This window comes from Solanum dulcamara, chromosome 6 (genome assembly GCF_947179165.1).
Source record: "Solanum dulcamara chromosome 6, daSolDulc1.2, whole genome shotgun sequence".
NCBI lineage: Eukaryota > Viridiplantae > Streptophyta > Magnoliopsida > Solanales > Solanaceae > Solanum > Solanum dulcamara.
In genome coordinates, this window is record NC_077242.1 from 6455073 (window position 1) to 6479354 (window position 24282).

Below are 24282 nucleotides of genomic sequence, written 5' to 3' on the forward strand. Positions count from 1 at the left end.
GTATAATTGAAAATAATTTTTAATCTTAAATCCCTGTAGTAACAATTATTTGGGACAATTTTTGTTGGTTAAAATGACACCAATAAGAAGTTATAATAACTTATGTAGAGTAGTGTAATCTTACGAAATCAACCGTATGAAATTATTATGCTAAAAAATTCTCAAAGATCATAAAAATCAAAGTAAGATCATAAAAATATAATGATCATATTTGTGAGTATATTTTTATTTAAGTCTTCAAGTAGCAAGTGTCATCAAAATATAATAAAGTAAAATTGGTTTTTGGATGACACGATGGTTTCCACGAAAGAAATCACAGAATTTACAAAGGAAGAAATTAAGGTTGAAACCGCAGAATTTATAAAGGAAGAAATTAAGGTTTCATTTTCCAAATTACGTATACACAGCGAGAGATATTGAATCACTTAGCTTCTTCATACGTTTATTTCTTTATATTTTGAATATTCTAACGAAAATTCTGACTCCGAACAGTTAAATATTAATGAATAACCTAACACTTTCTAACTTTAATTATATCTTTATCACTTTCCTTTCACTTTTTCTTATTCTTTATGTCACTTCTACATCCTTTAATTAGCTTAATCAAATAATTTCTTCAACTATTCAAATTCAGATTCGAGTTCTAAATAAGTATTGAATTTTACAATTTGAGTTCAAAATTCTACAATAATCTATTTAATTTACTTAAAATAAAAATTATTATTTATACTTCTTTAGTAGATTTCTCATAAATATAAAACTATATTAAAATTATTGAATTCGAATGAAACATAATTTATAAGATTGCAATAGGAATATATTATATCTCACTAGTTTACATGTGAAATTAATAATTCGAGATTCCAAGAGCAAAATAGGAATATTCTAATACAAACTATACTAGCTAGAAATTTGACCTCGGTGATCAAATAACTTTGATCGCCGTAAAATGTAACCCCGTTGCCGTTGGCGGCGGGGGCAAGTTATCAAGCAAATCGAAAGTGAGCATTGAACCACTTGGCCTTGGCAAACGGCGCAAATTGTTCACCGGAAAAATTGTCTCCGACTTAGTTTCCGGCGAGCCGAGATACTTAGCTTGCATGTACTTATGCTTCCTCCATGGAGCCATATGCATCTTTTTTTCCTCCATACATTTCTTTGATGCACTACATAGTATTTTTATTAAATTTCGAAACCTTTCGATTTTTCCGACGTATACTTCCGGCAATTGTTCAACTAGACGATTATACGCTTCGTTAGCTCGTGCCATTTCGAATTCTCCTCGAAAATTTATTTCTATAATCACCTTCATTTCCCCCTTTTTTGATGAACTTGCATCTTGCACCACTTGCATGTATGTGTATTCACCTTTAAAAGGGGAAAAAAAACAATAAACATATCAAAATTAGCGTGTTTTTTCTATTTTTGGAATAAATTAAAACAATAAAGTACTAAATCTAAGTAGATCGTGACAATAAGGTCATTCTGCCACTTACAATACCTGAAGGTATTTCGGGTGAGCTTTTCCATTTTGACTTGCAAATGAAGCAATTGTAGCCTTCGTTTGTAAGTCGTTCGGAGATTTCTCTTTGCATACATTTCCGACAACTATCGGATATCATTTTCCGGCAGCTACAATTGATACTTGTGAATTTCAATTCTTTTAGAGCTTCTTTTGTTGCTTTTCTGACTTTCGATTCAAAAGAAGTTGTCCTACCCAATGTTGTCTAACAACAAAATAAAATAAAAAATTGGTAAGCAAGAATTGCTACAACATAAGGCATATATTGCTGCAAATTTTTTCATAGCTAAATATGAAATTTAATTGGTTAAGCAAAAATTTGATCGAAGTACCTAAAACAAAAGTTGTACTTCAAATTTAACGATTTTACCTTAAGAAGCTCTTCTTGTGATGCCCAGTACGCTTTATTCTCTTCGCTATTGTTAACATTTTCATCCTCCTCCTCTTCGTCCATTAATATCTCTCCGCTGCTATAACTAATGTTCGATTCCAATGAATTTTCACATGATTGAAACTCGTTCCCTTCATCTATGAGCCCAAAAATCAACTCATATATGCCTTCGGATTCATCTGAATTCCTTACAAAGTCATCTAAGTCCCGATCGGTCATCGGGATTTTAGACGATTTTCTGGCCATTTTAACTATACTAGTACTACTTTTTAAGACTAGCTATCTTAATTATTTGTTCACTCAATTAGGCTTGTTGTTTGCCTATGATATTTTTGTGGCAAGGAGGAGTTATGTTCTTATAAAGTGTAGCATTGGGACCCACTTGGTCCACATGGACGAATTATCCCACGCACATAATGGTATCACTTTGCACATTTTATTTATTTGGCAGGTTATCATTTAATCAACTTATTATATGCATATTGACTGTGTATAATAATAATAATAATAATTGTCCTACAACTATAGATGAGTTTTGCGTAAAGTTTTTGACATGAAATGTGTGATAATAGAGAAGTGATAGTAGAGTTTATTCTTGAGAGATTCGGACAATGTGGAGAATATAGGAAAAAGTAGCTTCTCATATTTACTCTGTCCGTTTAAAAAAAAAACATGTTTAAGGTTATAAAGAACATTTTAATACATTTGACATAACTTTAATTTAGGAACACAAAATTAATTTTTTTTTCTAAATTTCGTATCAAGTCAAACTACATCATTCTTTTTTAAACTGATGAGAGTATTATTTTAGTACTGTTACGTTGCTTCTAATTAATCAGCAATTTTATATATGTTCTAGTAGAAAAAAAGGACAATAATACATAACGAGGAAAGCAAGAAAGATTTCAGTATGTTGTTCTCAGCATTAAATTCGTTATATATTTAACCTATTTATATATATATATATATATATACGTTTCGTTTTACGTGACATCATTTGATTTATATAGTGTTTAAGAAAAAACTCAAAACTTTTCAAACTTGTGGTTTAAAATAATCCTTTGATATTTGTGTGGTTGCAAATCATTTCATTAAGACTAACAAAAATTAAAATAAAATTGTTTCTAGCTATAATAAGATGGTATTTTTTTTTTAAACGGATTAATAAAAATGATGTCATATAAAATGAGACAGGACAAGTATTAGTTATTGTTATTTTAATTTATTTTTAGATATAAATTTATACGCCGCATCAAAGCCATAAATGTAGTAATTAGTAATCCATATATGTGTGATGAGCGGCTTCTATTTTTTCTTTTTTTGTCATGGGCCCTAGGTTGTTAATTACATAAATTAATTAAAAATGCTTTTAGCATATTCTTCTTATATATTTGGTTCAATGAGTGATGACTTTGCCAGCTAATCTTTCTTTCACCTACTCTATGTGCTAGTAAAATATATGGAGTCATTAGTATTACTACTTGTTAATTAATGATTTTTCTATTGTGTAATTACAACTTGTCCAGCAGATTAATTAGACTTGACTTCATGATATCATTCAACCATTTGGCCTTGTAGTAATTAATTAATACTATGTTTTAGAGGCATGTGTAATTAGTATTAGTAATATGATAATTGTATCTTAGAAGCATCAACTCTCATTTGAGCGGTTTCTAGTTTTTCCTAGCTGGGTTCCATAAAATGCTTTTAGCATATTCTTATCAAAGTAATATTGATACTATTGGTTTCAAATGCACGGATTCAGTTCAAAGACTACCTAGACTAATATAGGTCGACTGAAATAGATTAAAAATGAGTTGGGTCAATGACCAACTCAATTTTTTTAATAGTCGACTTGACTCTAACTCGAGACTCCTCTAAAGAGCCTCGACCTGGCACTTGAAACATGAGACTCGAAATCTGAAAATCGAGCCTGACCTAAGACTGTAGATTTGTCCTGACCTTAATCGAGACTCTGGATCTAATTCCTGACCCTAACTCAAAAATCTAACTCCGAATTTGACTTGAAATTATCCAAGACTTGAGATTCGGTGTTTGACCCTTACCTGAGACCCGAAATGATATCCGAGAACCAAGCCTGACTTGAGATCTGAGACTTGAGGCTCGATCTTGACCAGGGACCCGACCCATATAAAAATTAAAAAAAAAATCAAGTAATAAATCCAAATTAAAGTACATCCTCAATATGCTCTTGAATTGGACTAAATTGAAGATCCTTAAAAATGAATTATGTTGGATTGAGCTAAAATTAGCCTAATATGAAATTATCTTATTTCCAACCTATAAAAATTTTAGTGAATCGAGAGGACCATCAATTTTTGAGACATATTTAACACTCATAGCTGATACAACTAAATATAACTCAAAAAAGTTAAACTAGAAAATCTAGTTGATTTAGTATTCTTCTATAGTAAAGTTGATGAGTTGTAATTTCAATGTAAGAAATTGCTACACTTTGATCCTTTTTATTCAGGTAATTTTTTTTTAATTTTCAACATTACAGATTTCACATTACAAGGAGGCTTAGATATTATTAGGGAGATCCGAAAATTAAAAATTTCCCTACACTTACTATGTGTATAACTTAAACTCATTCAAGAATTATTTTATTTCAAAATAGCACACTAGTTATAGTTTTGTATGCTAATATTTGTGTCCATCAATTAGATTATTTATGTAATTAATGTTTATTTATTTGGATTAAATTTGTACTTCAAATTATCAACACATTCTTTGCGAAAGTTCTATATATGAATAAGAACCTAGAGTTAGAAAGGATAATTACTAGAATAAAATGATATGAATAATTGTTAAAAAGAGTTAAAATTATAAGATATTTAACTATGAACTTTCCACCTAATGTTATTAGTTAAAAAATAGCACTTTCCAATATTATTAATTATTAATGATGAAAATAAAGAAATAACACTTTTTTTTGGATGAAGTGGGAAAAAAAATGTGGGGAAACAAGTTGCAAGATTTTAAACCAATAAGGAAACCCAATGGCTTTAGATGATAAGCAACCATCATAGAGGCAAATTAATTAAGTGGGTTCTGAAGATAAGAAGCAATCAAACAAATTTAATTAATTATAATTGTCACTCTTAATCCTATGTGTTGCCTCATTATGTCCAAATTTATGAAAGCAACATAAAAAATTAGAGAAAAGAAAAAGGCAGATAAGGTTACATAAAAAATTAGAGAAAAGAAAAAGGCAGATAAGGTTGTCCTAATTGTAGTTTCAAATGAGCGATTTGGACTAAATTTAAATGGGTCAAAATGAATAAAATAATACTTTAGATTATAGGTTATAGCCTAATGTGTTGGGATGCAAGCTATGGGGTGTGCCGGGGGTGATGATGCGGTGTAATGAAGGATGAGAATGACACAATTAATGTGAAACATTCATATATATATATATATATCGAACACACCCTCAATGATTAAGATGATCTACAATAATAGGTAGCTATTTATAGCATTTTCTTAAGTCGGTAATATTGTACGAAAATATGGTCAATATTTTGTTATAATTGGTTAATTTTTAAAATATTGGTAATGTAAAAATTCTTTATATTGTGTATACTTAGCCATTTTCTTTTATGATCAAATTCTGATTTTGCAGTTCTATTAGAGAAGTTTTTAGTTTAAGCACATTGCATCCATGATAGAATGAAATCTCAACATGTCAATAACGATTGTGGTGGAGTAAAAAAAAAAAAAATGGATTTGAGTTTTGAGTACATGAAATCATTTTTGTTAGGAAATATGTTACCTCCAATGTAGATTTTTTTTTGTGAATCCTAATCTAGTTGAAAACTCTAATATGGGTGCCGAATAACAACAAACAACACCAACAACATATTTAGTGTAATTTCACAAGTGAAGTTTGGGGAGGGCGATGTGTACACAAATCTTAACTTTCTATCTTGTGAAGGTAGAGAGGTTGTTTTCGAAAAACACTCAAGTCAAGTAAAGTATTTCAAAGGAAGGTATAAAAAGGAAATACTATAATGAAGGTTTCATGATGAAAAAAATAGTAACAAAATAATATAATCAAGCGCAGGTGAAAAACCAAAAAGAAAAATAACAGTAAAAGATTATCTACCAATTCTTTTTTATCTCTTTCCACCTGAAAGGCCAGTAGTATAATGACATAATCACTCATGAGTTTGTTGAGTGGTGTAAGAGCCCGTTTGGATTGACTTATAAGTTACTTATAAGTCGTTTTCAGTTTTTTTGAATGTTTGGCTGGTCAACTTAAAGTTATTTTGTGCTTAAAATAAGCTTCAATAAATAATTGGATTTATTTGGATGAACTTATTTTAAGCAGCTTATAAGTCAAAAAAAAATAAGTTGGGCTTCACTTACTTTTTTAAAAAAAAAAATTATTAACAGTTTTCACCTTATAAATTACTTAAAATAAGTTGGAAAAATTATTTGATTGAGTGCTTTTTAAAAAATAATTACTGATTTTAGCGATATTTTTTATTTATTATAATTTATAGCAATACTATGATAAATTTACACTTGTATTAAAAGTGAATTATGCATACAATATAAATGTATTATAAGTGTTTTAAAATATATATTATGTTTGTGTAGTAAGAAACTAACATAATGTATTATAAGTCTATTAAAATATGTGATAAATGTATTATCCATCTATAAAACTTGTATTATATATATTTTATAAATAGTTCTCTGCAATATGTATTAAAACTGTATTATAAATATTCAGTGAAATTTTTTTGTTTATCCAAACTGGCTCTAAGTACTATAATTAGGATAATTATAAGCTTGTTAATTAGGATTAAGTAACTAATGATGAGTAGGAAACATTTAGAGCTTATCTCCTTAATTACTATTTATAAAAAAGCTATAATAATGAAGCTTAAAGAACATTAATCATTCAATGAGCTGGTTTAGTGGAAAGGGACAGAAAATCATATTTTATAACATAAATTTCTCATTGATTCACGATGAAAAAAACACTTATTCCTGGTGGTGCCACAACCTTTTTGATTTCTGGGAGCTCTCATGAATCTCACCTTTTTACTCTCTTAGTCAATGAACCCAACGTCTTTAGAGTTGGAGGTGGAGGGTACTAGCAATCTCCTGTTGTCAAATCTTGCAACCTTTAATTTGTTACCCTTGGCATTTATATTTTTGACCTTAGATTCTCCCGTTGTTTTAATTTATGTGGCTAAAATTGATTGAACACGACTTTAAAAAATAAATAAAGACATTTAAACCTTATGATGATACGCAATATTCCATTATATGTATAGCTATAAGAACTTTTCATCAGGGATATAAAATGAAAAGTTCAAATCAAATTATTCCCAAATTTAGAAAGTTATCATATTTTTTTTTGCAATGGATTAAAAAGTAAATATTCACATGATCTGTAGTATAATGATACACAAAAAAAATTAACCAAAAAATGGGATGCGGTGAGCGTGGATCGAACACGCGACCTTCAGATCTTCAGTCTGACGCTCTCCCAACTGAGCTATCCCCGCAAATAACGAATTGCACCAGCCGGGAATCGAACCCGGGTCTGTACCGTGGCAGGGTACTATTCTACCACTAGACCACTGGTGCTGGATATTTAGTAAATATAACTTTTATAATTTAATTAAATGTCTGTTTATTTTATTTTATCTAATTCACATATTTGTATGTCATTAAGAGTTCTTCTTTTCCTAAATTAATTACTTCAAGTTCTTTAATCCACACGATGTATCCTTTTTAACCTCCTCGAGGTGGAGATAAGAATTGCTTACACTCTATCATCTACATACTCCACTTGTGAAATTTCAATGAGTATATTGTCATTGTAATATCGTTTTTATCAATTTCATTCCATTGAAGAATAAAGGGCTGTCAATTTAATTGGAGCAATGACTTTAAAAGAAAAATTGTGTGCATAAACAATTTTTACCTACTCTAGTAACAGACCACATAATTATTTGGCTATATTCATCTTAACTGAATTTCCTATAAATAACAATTACTTCAAGAAGAACTGTACATAGAACTGTATATATAATCACCAGACTAGCGCGATCCCAGACTAGTAACGTAAAAAGAATTGGTTGTTCTCTGCATCCCTTGAGCTTGGCCTTTGCCAGCTCTTGCCTTCTCGAGCCTTGCTCGTCGTGCAGCTTCCTGGATACGACGATCGTGTTCTTTAAGCATTTGATCCACTTTATTTGGTTGAACAAGTAGTGGACCAGAGAAATGGATTGTGTTTCCCTTATGACCATGGCCATGCTACATAGACAAAAAAAGAGCTAGATAAGAATCCCATCATACTACAATTCCAGAACAAGAAAGCAAATGTGGAACCAAAATGCTATAACAAGCCTATTGCATTAGACAAAGGTTTATTGAATATCCAAGTGAAAGAAACTATTGTATATGGTGTAACATATCCAATGTAATCCCACGTAGTGGAGTCTAGGAGGGTGATTTGTACGTCGCCTTCCCCCCCCCCCCTTCCCCCCCCCCCCCCCAACTACTTTGTGAAGGTAGAGAAACTGTTTTTCGATAAACTTTCAACTCAAGTAAAACATATCAAAAATCATGTATGTAGCAAATATAGTAACGAAAAAGCCATTCTAAAACAATTAAGAAGAGAACAAGTAGCAATCAACAAATAACATGGTAACTACAACAAATAAAACCACAGGTAATACTAAAATTGAAGAAATAATGAAAGAAACTATTGCATATATTGATACTAATCACAACGTAAGGGACCGACCATCAAGGATGCGGTGGGATGGATGGGATCCCTCAACCCTTAATCGGAGGTACTGCGTCCGAGCCTAGGAATGTAGAAATTCTTGAGAAAGTGTTTTGCCCTTAAATGGATCCTACGCAGTGCCGCCCGTGTGAATCTAATTTAGACAGGTCAGTGAGTTTCCGGATACTAGATGGTTAAACCAAATAGGAAACAATCTAAGGGTCAGCTATGTATGCAAACATTTTTGGCACCATAGCGAGTGAGTTTATATATACTTGAGACGTCAAGTTTCAGCAGCTTCTAAATCATCTTGTAAGTGAAATATGGCAAAAACAAATTGTCTCAATTATCCTTACGCTCTCAAAATTTGAAAAGTTAGAATGTCTATAATACTTACCAGATTTTGTTCTTTAATACTAGCCCTTCCACTGTCAAATTGACGAGAACCAGCATGGTTTTGCATCTGATGCTTCCAATCCTGCTTCCTTGGATGTTCGTCAAGCAAGCATACCGGCCTTTCTACTTGACGGCCAGATTCCAGCTGCGAAGCAACAAATCGGTCTCGAGCATCACCAGCCACAACTGACCTAGATGCTACTAAAGCGGAAAACTTTGATAAGTCGGCTCTATTGGAACCAACAGAAATGTCATGATCATATTTCTTCCCAGATTTTGCCCACCCAAATCCTGGAGCGAGAGGTCCTGAATGAGAAAATCTCTCTGAATGATTCTCCAAGTGATCTCCGCCTTTTTCTTTGCTTGGCTGTAATGGTCTATGTTGATCAATTGGAAAACCGGAAGCAGCTTCTTTATAGGGATAGAAGTGCTCAGATCGGCTCTTAGGATTTGAACTGCTCTGCCTCCTCTGTTACAAGGTATGAGTATTAATTGAAACGAACCAAACAGTGTCTGAATCATATAAATTGATAACTTGATTAAGAGTAAAAGCATTTGCCCACAAATATGGCTATCGGTGCATCTTTAAGAAGAGAAGGCTAAGATTTACGCCAACAAAGTGGATCTTTATGCATTTCATCTTCCACATCATCAATTACTATGCCTCAAATCTACACTAATAGGGGTCGACTATATGAATTTCTATTATCCATTCGCTGCACAATACATTATGGGGAACTGTAAGTTCGGCTTTAAGGTGTTTGGGAAGAAAGGATTTTAATCGAAGAACTTCCCAATTCATGGAAGAACCCTAACCATCTAACTAACCTCTTGGAGTTGGAACAGGAAAAATTGAAGAATCGTGATTATCTGATTTCCTTTGATCTTTAGGATCTAACTTCATATAAACATGCATCAACAAGGATACTAAAACAATCAGGCCCCACATAAGTACCTGCATGGACCTTGCCAACTCGGCATTAGCATCAGGTGCTGGAACAGCTCGAGGTTCTTTTGATCCTCTCATATGCCCATCACCAAATTGGTTCTTCACTCCTGCAGCTCCTTGTCTGCAGAAACAATTCAGGGAACTATTATCACATATCCTCCAGCACTTAAAATGGAAAATCTAGTTTCACACAAATATTATTTCTAAGAACTGACGAAATTGGATTAAACAAAATAAGTTTCTCAGCGCAAGCAAAGCTAGGAAAGCAACAAAGGAAGTGCCACTGGAAAATACAACTGTTGCACACTTCTACACATTTTGAAAACGACGAAGAAGCTTCTTGATATAATTCTAGAAAGACCAAAGTTATGCAAAACAAAGAAAGTTCTAATTCCTCAGTGCAAGCAAGCAAGGAAAGCAACAAAGGACGTGCCACTGGAAATTACAACTGGTGCACACTTCTAAACATTTTAAAAACGACGAAGAAGCTTCTAGATATAATTGAAAAAACACTAGCTCACATTACGAGAAAGACCAAAGTTATGCAAAACAAACAAAGTTCTAGTTCCTCAAAGGAAATGTGGATATCTTGAAATTGTTTACCTTCGAGCTTCTTCTTCCCGCAGTTTTGCATCAATTTCCTTGCTGGGAGGGTACTTTGGCAAACTTGAAGGATCACAAGGCAATGGCTTTGTGGTGAAGAACTGTAAGGGTACAACTTTGTTAATCAGGAAAATGGCTGTGCAACTTTATTATGCAAATATTAATGAGATTCACCTTGAAATAATGATATGACGCTGAATGACTCAGACGGAAAAAATGAGACAATTCTTACAGAATATCAATTGGAATGAAACAATATACCTCCAACTACCCGGAACTATGTTACTACTACTTATTTCAAATTTCAATTTTAGGACATAAAAGCTCGTGAATTACTCCATGCGTCCCATTTTGTGTCACTCTTTCCTTTTTAGTCTGTCCCAAAAAGATTTAATATATTATGTTTCCGAAACTAATTAATGATAGCATCCCCATTATTTTTCACGTATTAACGTGACTGGTTAGGAACCCACTTGATATAAAAGCTGATTTTTACTATGATAGAGAAAGATGAAGGGACAATTGGAACTCTTACCGATTCCCAACTAACTGTTGGTACAAGCAATTTTAATAATTTTCATATAGTTAGCTTAAATGTCAAAAATGTTACTTTGTTTCTTAAACTTTATGCCAGTTAAAAACATCTTAAGATAAACAATATGGATGGAGTATTTGTTTATACATACAAACAGATATGTTTGAGATATCACCTACTTATCGTGTTATATAGAATAGTCAGATTAATTGCATTGATATGCCAGGGAGGGAGAAACTTACCTCACTCTCAAGAGCACTGACAGCTGTTCCCCTAAGTTCAGGATCTATAGAAAGTAATGTGTCCATCAACTTCACAGCAGACGGAGGAAGATCCTTAAATGTTTCCCCAAGACGCCGTCTGTAAGGATGTAATGGTTTAAATGCTGTTGAATGATGTAATTTTTCTTTTTTCCAATAATTCTCAGATGGTGAACCACAAAGCTTAAAAATCTTATGCAGCTGCTCCACCTACAAGAAGAAAAAAGTTCATGTATCTAAGATGTAAAAAATAAAGTCCTAACACAGGAGAAACACACAGGTAAAATTAATCAGGCATAATGTCACTTAAAAAGAATTGAGAGAAATTTTCAGCTGATGAACAAGAGCATTTGAGAACCAAAAAGTAAAAAATACATCATGAAATTAAAGTTGATGCACAACTAGTTAAATGTCTAAGTTGCAGCTTCAAAAGCTCTCTCCAAGCCCCATTATCAGTCACCAAAACACAAGAAAATTAATACCCCAGACATGTTAACAGTGAAAGACAACCTTAAAGGAGGCTAACACAATCATAAACTATGGAAAAATCAACACAAAAACAGAGAAGAGAAACATAAAATGAAATAGGAAATAATGAAGATGATAAGGTCATGGAGGCAGTCAATATTTGACTGTAAGATGAGATCCAATCATAAGGGCCAATCTAATAGTAAATTTTGAGTTGTTTTGCACAGTATTATTTTAAAAACTGGGTGCTCAATTCTGGATTACAACCTTTACATTTTTTTACTTTATTTTAGTTTTTTTTAACTGTGGTGTTCGGGCCAGCTTTCGCGCACCTTGATTAATTCCACGGGGATACCTGTCACCTCCAACCAATAACAGTACCAGATAACTCTGTCCACCAAGGCTAGGACAGATGGGAAGAAATCACCTAGTTCTCTGTTGGGATTTGAACGTGAGATCTCATGGTTTTCAACCTACTTCATTGACCACTAGGTCACACCCTTAGGTGCAAATTACAACCTTCACATTTTCAGTACCCCAAAATGAATTTTTGTTCTAAAAGACCAAACTTTTCTCTTAGGCTCCAGTGTTTGCTTTTAAAACAAGAAACAGTAATTATTAGAGCATAAGAACAAGTCAGTAACTCAGCAAAGGCCAGTATAAACCTTTAGTCTAATTGGAAAATCACAAGTTCACCGATCATGATAAACAAACCGAGTGTGCCATAAAATTTAGTTCTGAGATCACCTCCTGCTTGTGGCCTCTTCCTTCTTCATTTTTAAATCCTAGATGCTTATTTACTTCTCAAATTGTAGTAACATCTCCAAAATGGAGGAAAAAACAAGAATATAGCAATGAGTATCATGGACAAGTTACTAAAAATATAAGGCGGAATGACCTGAGAGACCTTTGTACTTGGCTCCGTTTGTAAGTTGGATCCTTATACTTACGACTTTGCCAACTAAACCCTTAAACTCACTGAAACACAATATTTTAAACCCTTTTTGTGATATGTCATCCTATGTGGCATTTTTTGTCTTATGTGCGTGTAATACACATATTTTATGCACATGAGGCATCCTGAAAAGTCAATTTTGGTCACTTTTAACCTTTATAACATGCATCTTCTTCCCAAATTAGTCCAACACCATTGTTGAACAAAATTTGAGCTCAATTTAGCCTTTCCTTCAATTTTTCTTTCCAAATTTCTTCCCCGTTAATTTTTTTTTGTTTCTACTATTATTCTTCTTTTTTTCCAGGTCCTTTTACTTGTGTAGATCCTTCATTATCAGTCGATTTTCTTCTTCAATTTTTTGATTTTATCTTTGATGCTTGTTCAGTTGTTTAGCTTTATTTATCTGTCCAATCATCTACATAAATATCTCTTCAATAGTCACTCTTCACAAAACTTTCTCCTCCACCTTAATCTTCTTATTAGATCCACAAATTTTAAAACCTTTAATATAACAATTTTGTCCAATTTTATCAAATGCCAAGAAAAGAAAATTTTCTCTTTCTACAATTTCATCAAACACACATAAGAAAAAAATCTTTTTTTTATTTTCATCAAACACCCAGAAAAAAGAAAAAAAAACTAATCTTCCATCTTACTCCAAAAAAAAGGGCAGCCCGGTGCACTAAAGCTCCCGCTATGCGCGGGGTCCATTTTCATCAAATACCAAGAAAATAGATTTCTACTTTCTTCAACTTTATCACACCAAAAAATAGCTTTCTCCGATTTCATCAAACACCCAAAAAAGAGAAGCAAAATTTCAAAAAATCCCAAGATAATTCTTATAAAGTCCCTAAAGACTAAAATTCGACATGCACAAAAATCAAAGACCAAAAAAAGAATGAACAAAACAGATATTATTCTAGATTAAGACGAGGTTAATAAACATACAAAGAAAGACTGAAAATCGCACTCAAATACCATCAACAATCGACAATATCATGAGAGCAAAAGCACCAAAATTAGGGTGAGAAAATTATGTGGATCTGTTTAAACAAAGAGAAAATGAAATATCAGGTTTTAGACTTTTAACATGTAATTTTTCATGTGGCAGTTTTAAATGACGTGGAAATCGACGTGTAATCGGTTGTAATTCATGCACCACTGAGCTGTCCAAAAAGGGTCTAAAATGTTGTGTTTCAATAAGTTTAAGGGTTCAGTTGGCAAAGTAGTGAGTAGAAGGGTCCAACTTACAAACGGAGCCAAGTACAAGGGTTTCCCAAGTCATTCCGCCAATAAAGAAGCATATTAATAATTGTTTTATACCTCTGTTCTTCCGGGCATAATGGGCTTGCCAGCATATAATTCTCCAAGTATGCAACCAGTACTCCACAAATCTACAGCGACTCCATAGTGACTTGCTCCAAGTAAGAGCTCGGGTGGTCGATACCAAAGAGTCACAACACGGCTTGTCAAAGGAACACTTTGGTGATGATCAAAAAAGGTTGCTAAGCCAAAATCTGCAATCTTCAAGATCCCGTTATTGTTGATAAGAAGATTTGAACCTTTAATGTCCCGATGCAAAACACCCCGACTATGGCAATGATCAAGTCCACTAAGAAGTTGATGCATATAGCATTTCATCTATAAAACACAAAATAAAGTCAGAAATTAGCTAACCTAAATTGATTGAAAAGCTGAGATAGCTAATTCATTCGTATAAAACTACATAATAAAGGATAATGAAGGATCACAAGAAAAGCACCTGCGGTTCTGTAAATTTGTTATCAGGAAGAGATGCCAGTCCAGTGAGATCATGTTCCATGTACTCAAAAACAAGGTACAAACTGCAAGATGATCTTGATGCAACCAAGCCTTCCAATTTGATAATATTCGGATGATCAAGCTTACGCAAAATGACTATCTCCCTTGCCATAAATTTGACACTTTCAATATCCATATTATCAAACCTCACTCTTTTGAGTGCAACAAGTTTATTGTTAGTTAGGTCACGAGCCTTGTATACACTACTATAAGTCCCTTGGCCAATCTGCAAGAACAAGAAACTATCAGACATTAATAAAAAAAAACCTAACTGACAACTTTTGAACACATTAAAAAAGAAAACTAACGCCCCTTAAAGGAAATAGAAAAGGAAGGAAAATATTGCCACATGAATCACAAATAAATATGCTATATTTTACACCATCTAAATCAAAACGTTATAGTTAGCATCTATTCCATAATTTGTTGGATGTGATCCACTAATTTCCACTGCAGGTATACTACTAATGAACTATTATGTTTAACTTTCCTATAGCTTTATTTAGTTGAGGTGATAACAAAAAGTAACCATTCCATCCCCCCCCCCCCCCCCCAAGAAGGCACAGAACAAGGCGGCAAAATCATAAGGTGCTAACTTTGGGGAAAATGAAGGACAGGAACTTGGAAAAAAGAATGAAATCAGAAGTGAGGATATCTAATCTCTAACGTAAGTTTTACACTAAGTAAATTATTTGTTTATCGATTAGATAGATGATAACAGACATTATGCTAGTGTATCCCATCATTATCACCCCTCTTGTAGTTTATCCTATAAAATCTCTTTTTTCATTAAGATAGAGCATTCAAAATGTTGGGTGACCAATTCTCATTACTCGTGCTTCTAATCTCCCTGAGACATGACTAGATTTGCAGCCCTTTCTTCAAACAAAATCAACTTCTCGTATTGCTCAATTATTTCATCTGTCCCAATTTATTGACACTTTTTCCACCTTAAGACATCTTAAAATGTTAACATAATTCCACTACTAATGCTATTACTTATAGCTTTTACAAGGTAGGGGTAAGGTCAGCATATACACTACTCTCCCCAGACCCCACCTTTTGGATTATACAAGATTTTTTGTTGTTGTTGTTGCATATAACTTTTGCAACTTTCATAAACTCTAAAGTACATATAGTACTTTTGTGTGTCTGAGTTAAAGTGTATAAGAAAGTTGAACTATATATTTTATTTGGTATAAGCTTCTTTAACAGATCAAATTTTAAACTTTCAATTGGATGTTTTCTCTATCAAACTAAATTACTTGAACATTTTTCCACTGACACAAGTATAATACATAAGTCAATTGAAAATTTTAAACTTCAACCCAATCAAACACCATCAGAGAATCTTATTAGCTCAATTGGTTGATTGCCTGAACTTTCACCTTGTTGGTGACGGTTCAATTCTCCACCTTGTAATCCCCTACCCATTTCCCCTTCTCCTAATCCCAATTTTTTTAAAAAAATTAAATTAAATTAAACACCAACATTTAAAATGGAAATGAGGTGGTATTAATTACTATGATTATAAGCCTCATAATTTAGGCTAATCAAACACAACTTTGATTGCTGTACAATCTAAATTAACAAATTAATCACTCATAAAGAATATCTACAGAATAGTACCTTGTCTAATTTCTCGAATGTATCGGCCTTGCGAGGAAGCCATCCATTAATAGCTTCACCAGCTACAGCAGCAAGCCAAGAAGGCCATCCAGCAGCAATTAGCTCCCCTTCCAAGGCTTTTGGGACAACTCCATTTCCAGGACAACCATTCACAATGAGTCCAAGCTTTTCCTTTATCTGCTCATAATGATCATCCCTGACCTTTCTTGATCCATTAGACTTCCTATCTATCAAACCAAGCTTCACATCACCATTTTCCAACTTGTCTTTCACCCTGAAGCTTTCCTCTCTCTTTGAAGAAACAGCTCTTGGTACGCGTGATGCCACAGTTCCCCCTTTTGTAAATTCACTCTTCTTTTGTCTACCCCGCCTATTTTGCACGGGTGAGGAAGGTTTTCCACAAATACCACCCATAATCAATCAACGAGAACCCAAACGAAAACTTTCCCCTGCAGTTGCAAACTACAAACCCCAGAGACCAGTCTTTGCAAAAATCAATGTTTCCCCCATAACCATGGAACCCCAAAGTCAAAACAACCCAACCCAGGCAAGAAAAATTCAAAACCCAATTCAGTAGAACAGCCACTCAAACACAATTCCAAATTTCCATTGCAAAATTCAACTGCATAAAGAACTATCAACTACCCATAAACACTTGATGCAGTAACTACAAATCCAAAAGACTCCAACCTTCTGACACAAAAGAAGTTTGATATCAAATACCAAGAATTCCAATTTCTATAAACCCTTTGATTTAGTAACTACACCACCAAAAGACTCCAACTTTCGGCCAGATAAAGAACTATCAAATACCAAGAATCCAATTTCTATAAACCCTTTGATTCAGTAACTACAAAAAACCAAAAGACTCCAACTTTTTGCCAGAAAAAGAACTATCAAATACCAAGAATCCAAGCTCTACAACAAATTCTTGATGCAGCAACTACAAAACCAAAAAGACTCCAACTTTATACACAATTCAATCAACAAAACCCCAATTTTCACCACAATTCAGTTATGATAAATCAAGATTCCACAATACCTGATAAACCCCTCAACAGCTGATTAAACGGCTTGATCTCTAAAAATTCTGTGTGCAGGTTCTGAGAAAACCGAAAAACATGGTCATTGCTTTTTAAAAGAAATTATAAAAAGAAAAAAAACTTCTAGGCTGCAGTTGACTGTTCAACACGCTTATTTTAGGAAAAAATAAGCAGAAGATAAGAATAAAAACAACAGAATTTTGAACTATATAAAATGAAGAAAAAATAATCAAGAAACAGAGAGAGAGAAAAGAAGGGCCGGCAAAAGCACAGTACTTTTCTCTCACTGTAACTGTAAACACTTTTTTTTGTGTGTGGGTGTGGTCAAAGACTCGTTTTCTTTGTTATTGAAGGCTGAACTAAAAACACTACTCTATTTGTATCAATTTACATCATGAATTTCAATAATTTTTAAATTTTTTAAAATAAAATTTATATATTTAAAAAATATATATAAAAAAACACTATAAATCATAATTATTCATAATTCAAAATATTTATAAACATGAAAAAATTATGAAAAAAATAAATTTATTTAAATCTTAAAATTTAAAAAGTGTCATATAAATTGAAACTCATATTAATATTTTACTATAGAAGTATAGACATTTGCAGTGGGCACCAAATTGAGCTCGATTCTATTGTTCAATTTGGTTTCTTCCTTTCCTTTACTCCATCTCTTTTAAGGAAAAAAACCAGCCCATTTGGACCGTACAAGCCACAACAATGTATATAGTCGTGCACTTTAATTTTGTAGGTAAGACTTTGACCGATATAACTAGAATATATATATATGTAAGGGCTTATCTATACATGTAAACATTTTCATTCGTTCGTAACACACCCTAAGGATCGTTTGCGGGATGATTAGTCATGGTATTATTTAATCTTTTACTTGGTAGGATCTTCGGTCTATGTATAATTAATGCATGATATATTGTAACGACATGTCCCTGTCGTTAGAAATAGGCTAATGGGAAAACAATTCGGGCCAGAAAACTTCATGTAGTAACTTCGAAAAAATTTAGTCTAAGGCAGACTTGGACGAATTCTGAGTCAAGTGAAGTCTAGGGTGATCATGTGAATGATGGGGGTTCAAATCTCTAATTTGATTGGACAGGGTGATAACCAAAACGATACGGAGCATTTACGACTTCGCGGAATCACATTCGGGCGAGTAAAACTCCCAGAATAGAAGTTGGCGTGAATGGTATATTTTAGTACGTCCTTAGAAGGGGGTCAATCGCAACTTAAGTCGTGACAATCAAAACGATACGGAGCATTTACGGCTTCGCAGAATCACATTCGGGCGAGTAAAACTCCCGGAATCGAAGTTGGCGTGAATGGTATATTTTAGTACGTCCTTAGAAGGGGGTCAGTCGCAACTTAAGTCGTGACAAAGTCCATAAATGGTCTTTTTCTCCAAAATTAGTTTCTAAGACTTCAAGAGGCGACCTAGGGCGAATTCTATCAATTTTCCACAGATTTCCACGCTTAAGGTAAGAATTTTACTCCTCAATTTCATCATTTGATTGTTGAATATAGTTGAACTTGAGATTAGTTGACTTATTATGTATATGTATATGCCTATTGTGTGAAATTTACTTGTCTATGATATGTTTACTGGCTAACCGCGTGATTCTATCAGTACATCTTTGTTTGTGTATTGATACTACTCTTTCTCTGCCATTTTGTTGAATATAGGGCATATTCAGCCGGCTGCAGAGAGATCTCGATTAGAAGAGTAAAACTTGTTCGAGTTCAAGGGTGAGCTGTTTGTTTCAAGCTGTCGTGGCCTTTTCTCTGTTCTTGTCCCTTTTTCAGGACTCATATTTTCAAACACCGTTTAGTTTTATGACTTCTTTTGGGAGTGTTCTCATTTTTTTTTACATTGATATTTGGTTAGAGTTTTGGTACGAACAACTTTAAGTTCCTTGGATGTTTTCACATTTCGTTGTTATTAAAATTGTTAGCTGAGTTTATGAAAACTCAGTATTATTTCTAGTTTTATTCCTGCTTCCGCGTGTCTTTAATTGTTATCTTTTAAGTTTGACAAGTTGGCTGTAAAAATGGTTCTCCAACTGAAAGGTTATTGTGGGTGACAGTCACAGCGGATCGGAATTGTGACATATACGTCATATTCAGTATTATAGGGTATATAACTATTATATAGCAAAACATGGTATTAGTAATATAAGGATTACTAATACATGAATAAGCATGATTAAAAAAAAAACTGCCCGTAGTACGTGAATAGATCAAATAATAAATAAAAAAATAGACCCAATATAACTAATTCTACAAATAGACCTCAGAATATATTACTGCTAGCTTGTTGGTTTTATTGATATCATTCTTTGTATGGAAGACTTTTCTTTCATTTGTGTTTTGGTTAAAAAAAATAGTATTAAAGACTTGGTCTCACTCTTGTAGGGTTTTTTTGATGACATTCTATAGACAATTTATTAGGTAGTGATTGAAAAGAAGCTTCTTTGACTTTTGATAGTATATGAGATTTATTTTCTTCTGAAATGGGCCACTTATAGAAGGAGAAAATCATTAAATGGTATTTTTATGAATCCATGCAAAAATGGCTTAGTGATTTAAAATAAAAATAAAATCACAACTTAAATTGGAGTAGTATCATGTTGGAAAAGGGCAAAGGCCATACGATTCGATAAAATTTGATTTCGAGATCTCCGGATAATTTTGACTAAAAATAAAAAAAAGTATTTATCATTTTATCCTAATTATTGTCGATAATTTCTTTTGCTCTTTTCCCTATGAATTGTATATATTATATGTTTGCTGGCTATTTTTGGATAAGTGATTGATTGAACGACTATTTATATTATTAATATTTTAAAATTTTGTAAAAATGCAAAATTTTAATCAATTCTATCACACAGTTTTAAATGTGGCAAGAACTTTAGCTTTTTGAAAATTCAATGGGGATTTTTCTTTTTGACGCAAAATCTTTTTAAAAAATATAATTAAAGTATATCTAATAATGAATATTCATACGTGAAATGTAGCTTGTTTGATTAATTATTTTTTAAAAAAAAAAATGACAGTCTAATGTGGTTGTTTGATCACATTCATTAATAGAAAAAATTATAGTTCAAATGATCATTTAAATTATTAATGAAACATTAAGTTGTTTCAAATCTGACACCTTGTAGGAAATCAGTTTAATACTAACAAATGCTTGAGCACATAATTAATTAAGTCGATCTGATCTTATTGATTTTAATTAAGAATTCCAACTCCTAACAAGATTCTTTGACTTTTGTGTTTTATTGGGGAATACTAATTTATTTATTTTTTAGATGGACTCTTTTATAAATACAACAATAATCCAGTGAAATCCACAGCGTGGGGTCTGGGGAGGGTAAAGTGTACGCAGATCTTACTCCTACCAAGGTAGGACGACTGTTTTTGAGAGACCCTCGACTCAAAAGAAGCATAAAAAGAGGTCAGATAAGGTTAAGAAGTTCAAAGTGATATGAGAAAATAAATAACGAATAACGCAAATAACGAAAGCGACACAGATAAAATAGAGTGGAGTAGAGTAGAGTGGAATAATCAAAGTACAGAAAGTAAGACTCTTTTATAAATAAATTGATAAAAGAGAGAATATTCATTAATCATATGTATGCATGAACAACAGCTTGTTGCATTAAAAAATAGTATATCTTGGCCGAATTAAAATATTTTAGCTAGTAATTATGAGGAGTACTAATTAATCCCTCGTCGAAAGTGATTAATTAATTTTGTTTTAAAAAAAGTGTATGAATAAGTCATTAGAGAGTTGGACTTTTTTCGATAGAAAAAATAAGTTTCATAAATGACATTGACTCCTTATCACCCTGATACTCCATCCTCCACCCCCATCCCCACCACGCACTATGATCCCACCCCCATTGCTTTAATAAATAAATAGAAAATATTATCTCAAATAAATTTATATATATAATCTAGATAGATACGTTATATAGAGTTTCAACGAATACTTTAAAGATAAAAATAAATAAGAAAATTACTTAATTTTCAAAAACAGACACACCATTAAAGTAGTGAGCTTTATAGATTCTTAGGAACGGAATCACTTTCGGTAAAGACGATTTATGCCAAAGTGAGAAGTATGAATTAGGATTAGTCAACCCAAAGTCAATATTAATATTGGATACCGAATTGAAAAAAAAAAACTATTTTAAAGTGAAATTTTTCAGTACAAATTTAAATTAATTAAGCCTTAAAGACAATAATAATATTGGACGTTGAATGAAAAAATAATATTTCATTATCGCTAATATAAAATTTTTTGATATAAATATAAATTAATCAAACCTCAAAATATCGACATTTTACGTTGAACTTTTTTAAAAAAATAACTTTCATTGATTATTCTTCTTGTAGTAGAAGAATATTAATTAATGAATGGTTGACTGATGAAAATAAGACAAGGGTGTCGCATTTAATCTTACTATTATTACTCTCTTCGTCTCATTTTAGTTATCATGATAAGATTTTGCACAATCCTTCAGAATATCACTAATTAAGAACGTTATTTGATTAATATACCCTTTAATAATTCTTTAATTTTTATCTATTTACGTACGCTTAATTCTAAAATAATTAATGTTAAGAGCAAAGTTGAAAAAAAAAATTAATTCATTCTTGATTATTTAAATTGATAACTATTTTGAGAGAAATATTTTTAATATACATGACAATTAATATAAAATGGAGGGAGTATTATATTTAAATTAATACAACAAGAAAATCGATAAGAACAAAGAATGTAGGAGATAATGTCCAAAATATAGAGTCAAGTGGATGTTCGTGGACTTTTGACAAGAAACTCTATATCTAATTTTTGGTAAATATAATAATATGGAAAAAAAATGCCGGCAGATTTGTGAAACTAACACTGAGAATTTAGATTTTAGACTATTCAAATATTTATGGACTATATATTGATTTAGGTTTTATTAAACGATAAAATATTTATGGACTATTGATTTAGGTTTATTTAACGATATCTTTTTATAAAGAGAAAAATATAATTAAACAAAAGGTTACATCAGATGAGTGAAATGACTTGGTCTTCTATATTTGCTAAATAAACATTTATAATTGCAAATATCACTTTCATTGTACATATTTATAGATAGAAATTTGCTTTGTTAATTAATTCAATTAACAGCTTGTTTAGATGGTGATTTTTTGTGGTATGGTATGGTATGGTTAGTAAGAAAATTACGTTTGTTTTGATTGTTTCTTTAATTACATGGTATGGTATAGTTTGATTTCATGGTTTTGTAATCATGAAAACACTTACTTTTTGAAACTACCAATTTAGTGGTATCCCATTGTTTTCTTATGTTTTTTCCAATTATATCTTATCTTATTTATTTATTTATTGTAGTTATGCCTCTTTCTTCCCGTACCACTCTACCACGATTTTCCCTTTTGCTATTCCTGTTTTCATCTTGTTTTCTATATGTTTGCCCCTATCTGACCTTTTATCTTGTCCTCTCTTAAAGCCGAGGGTCTTTCGGAAACAGCCGCTCTACCTTTCAAGGTGGGGGTTAGGTCTGCGTACACTCTACCCTCCCCAGACCCCACATTATGGGATTATACTGGGTTTGTTGTTGTTGTTGTTGTATCCTTACTTAATTTTAAATAATTCTAATTTACCCTTTATTCTTTATTAAACGTTACCCTAATATATCTATTGTTTTCACCATCGTATTACTCATTCTTCTCCGCAATAATTTTTGAAGCTTTTGGAGATTTCAAATTAAATTTTGAGGAATATTCCATTGACCGTAAATTTGTGTGACTTGCTGTCCATATTATTTTTTCATGTTAAACATATTTATTGAAGATAGGTGTGATATTGGTGTAGTGATTTCAATTTTAGGTTGGATGGTGCGTCCTGCCAAAGATGGGCATGTAGTTTCCTTTTAGTTAGTTTATTTATTAATTTAATGTGGATTTTGATATTGTAGATATTAGACATGCACTCGTTTTGGAACCACATAATAAGTTTGCGAATTTGGCTGAAAAGAGACTTACAAAGCTGATTAGTTAGGCTTTTTCGTAAATTTATCAGTTACAATACAGTATCATACAGTCAAACCAAACAATAAAATTATCATTAAACAATAGCAAACCATAAAGTCTATCCAAACATAATATTGTATTGTACTGTACAGTACCATACCATATCATATAGTATTGTATATTATAAAACCATAAAAATCACCATCCAAACGGAGTGTAAAGCAACCTTTCTTGCTGTATTAGTATGCTTAATTAGGTCTTGCTCTCTTTTAAATACACTACATAATGTGTCTTTGAATTGACTTTTCTTGTAAAGGATTAGAAAAGATATTGTTTTTAAATGGATGAGTGATATCCTTTCCATTAAGGAAATTAAAAAGTAAATACATGAATATAGTGGCAAAGCTAAAAATATAATATCGTTAAAGTTGTTCAAAAATTAATATACACACATGAAATAAAATATGAATAATACGCATAGAAAATTAATAAGATAATATTTTAATTGATGTATTCTTCGTAAGATTTAAAAAAAAATATGATTATTTTTCAAAAGCCTATTACTTCTAGACAAATGTTAGTAAATTGGCTATAGTATTGATTAAAAAAATTAACAATACAAAAAATTGAGGGGAGGGGGGATATTATTAATTATTGCATCTCAAATTGCTTGATGAATAAAATTCAAATAATTAAGAACATACAAAATTAAGTTTAAAGTCTCTTATTATGATTAGACTTTAAGGTACCCATTCTATCAAGCCATCCATAATATTTCATATTAACGAAAAAAAGAAGACTTTGAATTCATTATGAATTTAAATAATAAGCTAAATGACGAGTTTAATTATATAACAAGAAAA

The 24282-nt window shown here is 32.0% G+C and overlaps 2 protein-coding genes and 2 non-coding genes across 5 annotated transcripts; all 4 read right to left on the minus strand.

Moving 5' to 3' along the window:
• Window positions 1-795: 795 nt before the first annotated feature.
• Window positions 796-2223, minus strand: LOC129892439 (uncharacterized). The gene is made up of 3 exons (XM_055968005.1): window positions 1893-2223; window positions 1502-1727; window positions 796-1368 (listed from the first exon to the last, which is right to left on the minus strand). The coding sequence occupies exons 1-3, from the start codon at window positions 2157-2159 to the stop codon at window positions 926-928; spliced, it is 936 nt and encodes a 311-aa protein (XP_055823980.1). The 5' UTR covers window positions 2160-2223; the 3' UTR covers window positions 796-925.
• Window positions 2224-7386: 5163 nt separating this feature from the next.
• Window positions 7387-7459, minus strand: TRNAF-GAA (transfer RNA phenylalanine (anticodon GAA)). The gene has a single exon. It is a non-coding gene; the product is annotated as a tRNA-Phe (tRNA).
• Window positions 7460-7470: 11 nt separating this feature from the next.
• Window positions 7471-7541, minus strand: TRNAG-GCC (transfer RNA glycine (anticodon GCC)). The gene has a single exon. It is a non-coding gene; the product is annotated as a tRNA-Gly (tRNA).
• A 264-nt stretch (window positions 7542-7805) lies between these two features.
• Window positions 7806-17638, minus strand: LOC129891499 (probable serine/threonine-protein kinase At1g54610). 2 transcript variants are annotated; one of them, XM_055966885.1, is made up of 9 exons: window positions 17347-17638; window positions 16305-17247; window positions 14617-14901; window positions 14178-14495; window positions 11414-11641; window positions 10637-10737; window positions 10040-10154; window positions 9086-9553; window positions 7806-8213 (listed from the first exon to the last, which is right to left on the minus strand). In XM_055966885.1, the coding sequence occupies exons 2-9, from the start codon at window positions 16716-16718 to the stop codon at window positions 7998-8000; spliced, it is 2145 nt and encodes a 714-aa protein (XP_055822860.1). In that variant the 5' UTR covers window positions 16719-17247; window positions 17347-17638; the 3' UTR covers window positions 7806-7997. The 2 variants fall into 2 exon arrangements, with proteins under 2 accessions (XP_055822860.1, XP_055822859.1); XM_055966884.1 differs by having other exon boundaries at window positions 16305-17638.
• Between the last annotated feature and the right edge of the window lie 6644 nt (window positions 17639-24282).

Bases quoted from the DNA above. Each gene is read 5' to 3' on its own strand.
- LOC129892439 (XM_055968005.1), bottom strand. From the start codon at position 2,159: ATGGCCAGAAAATCGTCTAAAATCCCGATGACCGATCGGGACTTAGAT. The intron at 1,728-1,892 runs GTAAAATCGTTA...TTTTGTTGTTAG, and splicing joins CACAAGAAGAGCTTCTTAAG to ACAACATTGGGTAGGACAAC. The intron at 1,369-1,501 runs GTATTGTAAGTG...CCCCTTTTAAAG, and splicing joins CTCACCCGAAATACCTTCAG to GTGAATACACATACATGCAA.
- LOC129891499 (XM_055966885.1), bottom strand. From the start codon at position 16,718: ATGGGTGGTATTTGTGGAAAACCTTCCTCACCCGTGCAAAATAGGCGG. The intron at 14,496-14,616 runs GTGCTTTTCTTG...TGTGTTTTATAG, and splicing joins ACAAATTTACAGAACCGCAG to ATGAAATGCTATATGCATCA. The intron at 9,554-10,039 runs GTACTTATGTGG...ACCTTGTAACAG, and splicing joins AGTTGGCAAGGTCCATGCAG to AGGAGGCAGAGCAGTTCAAA.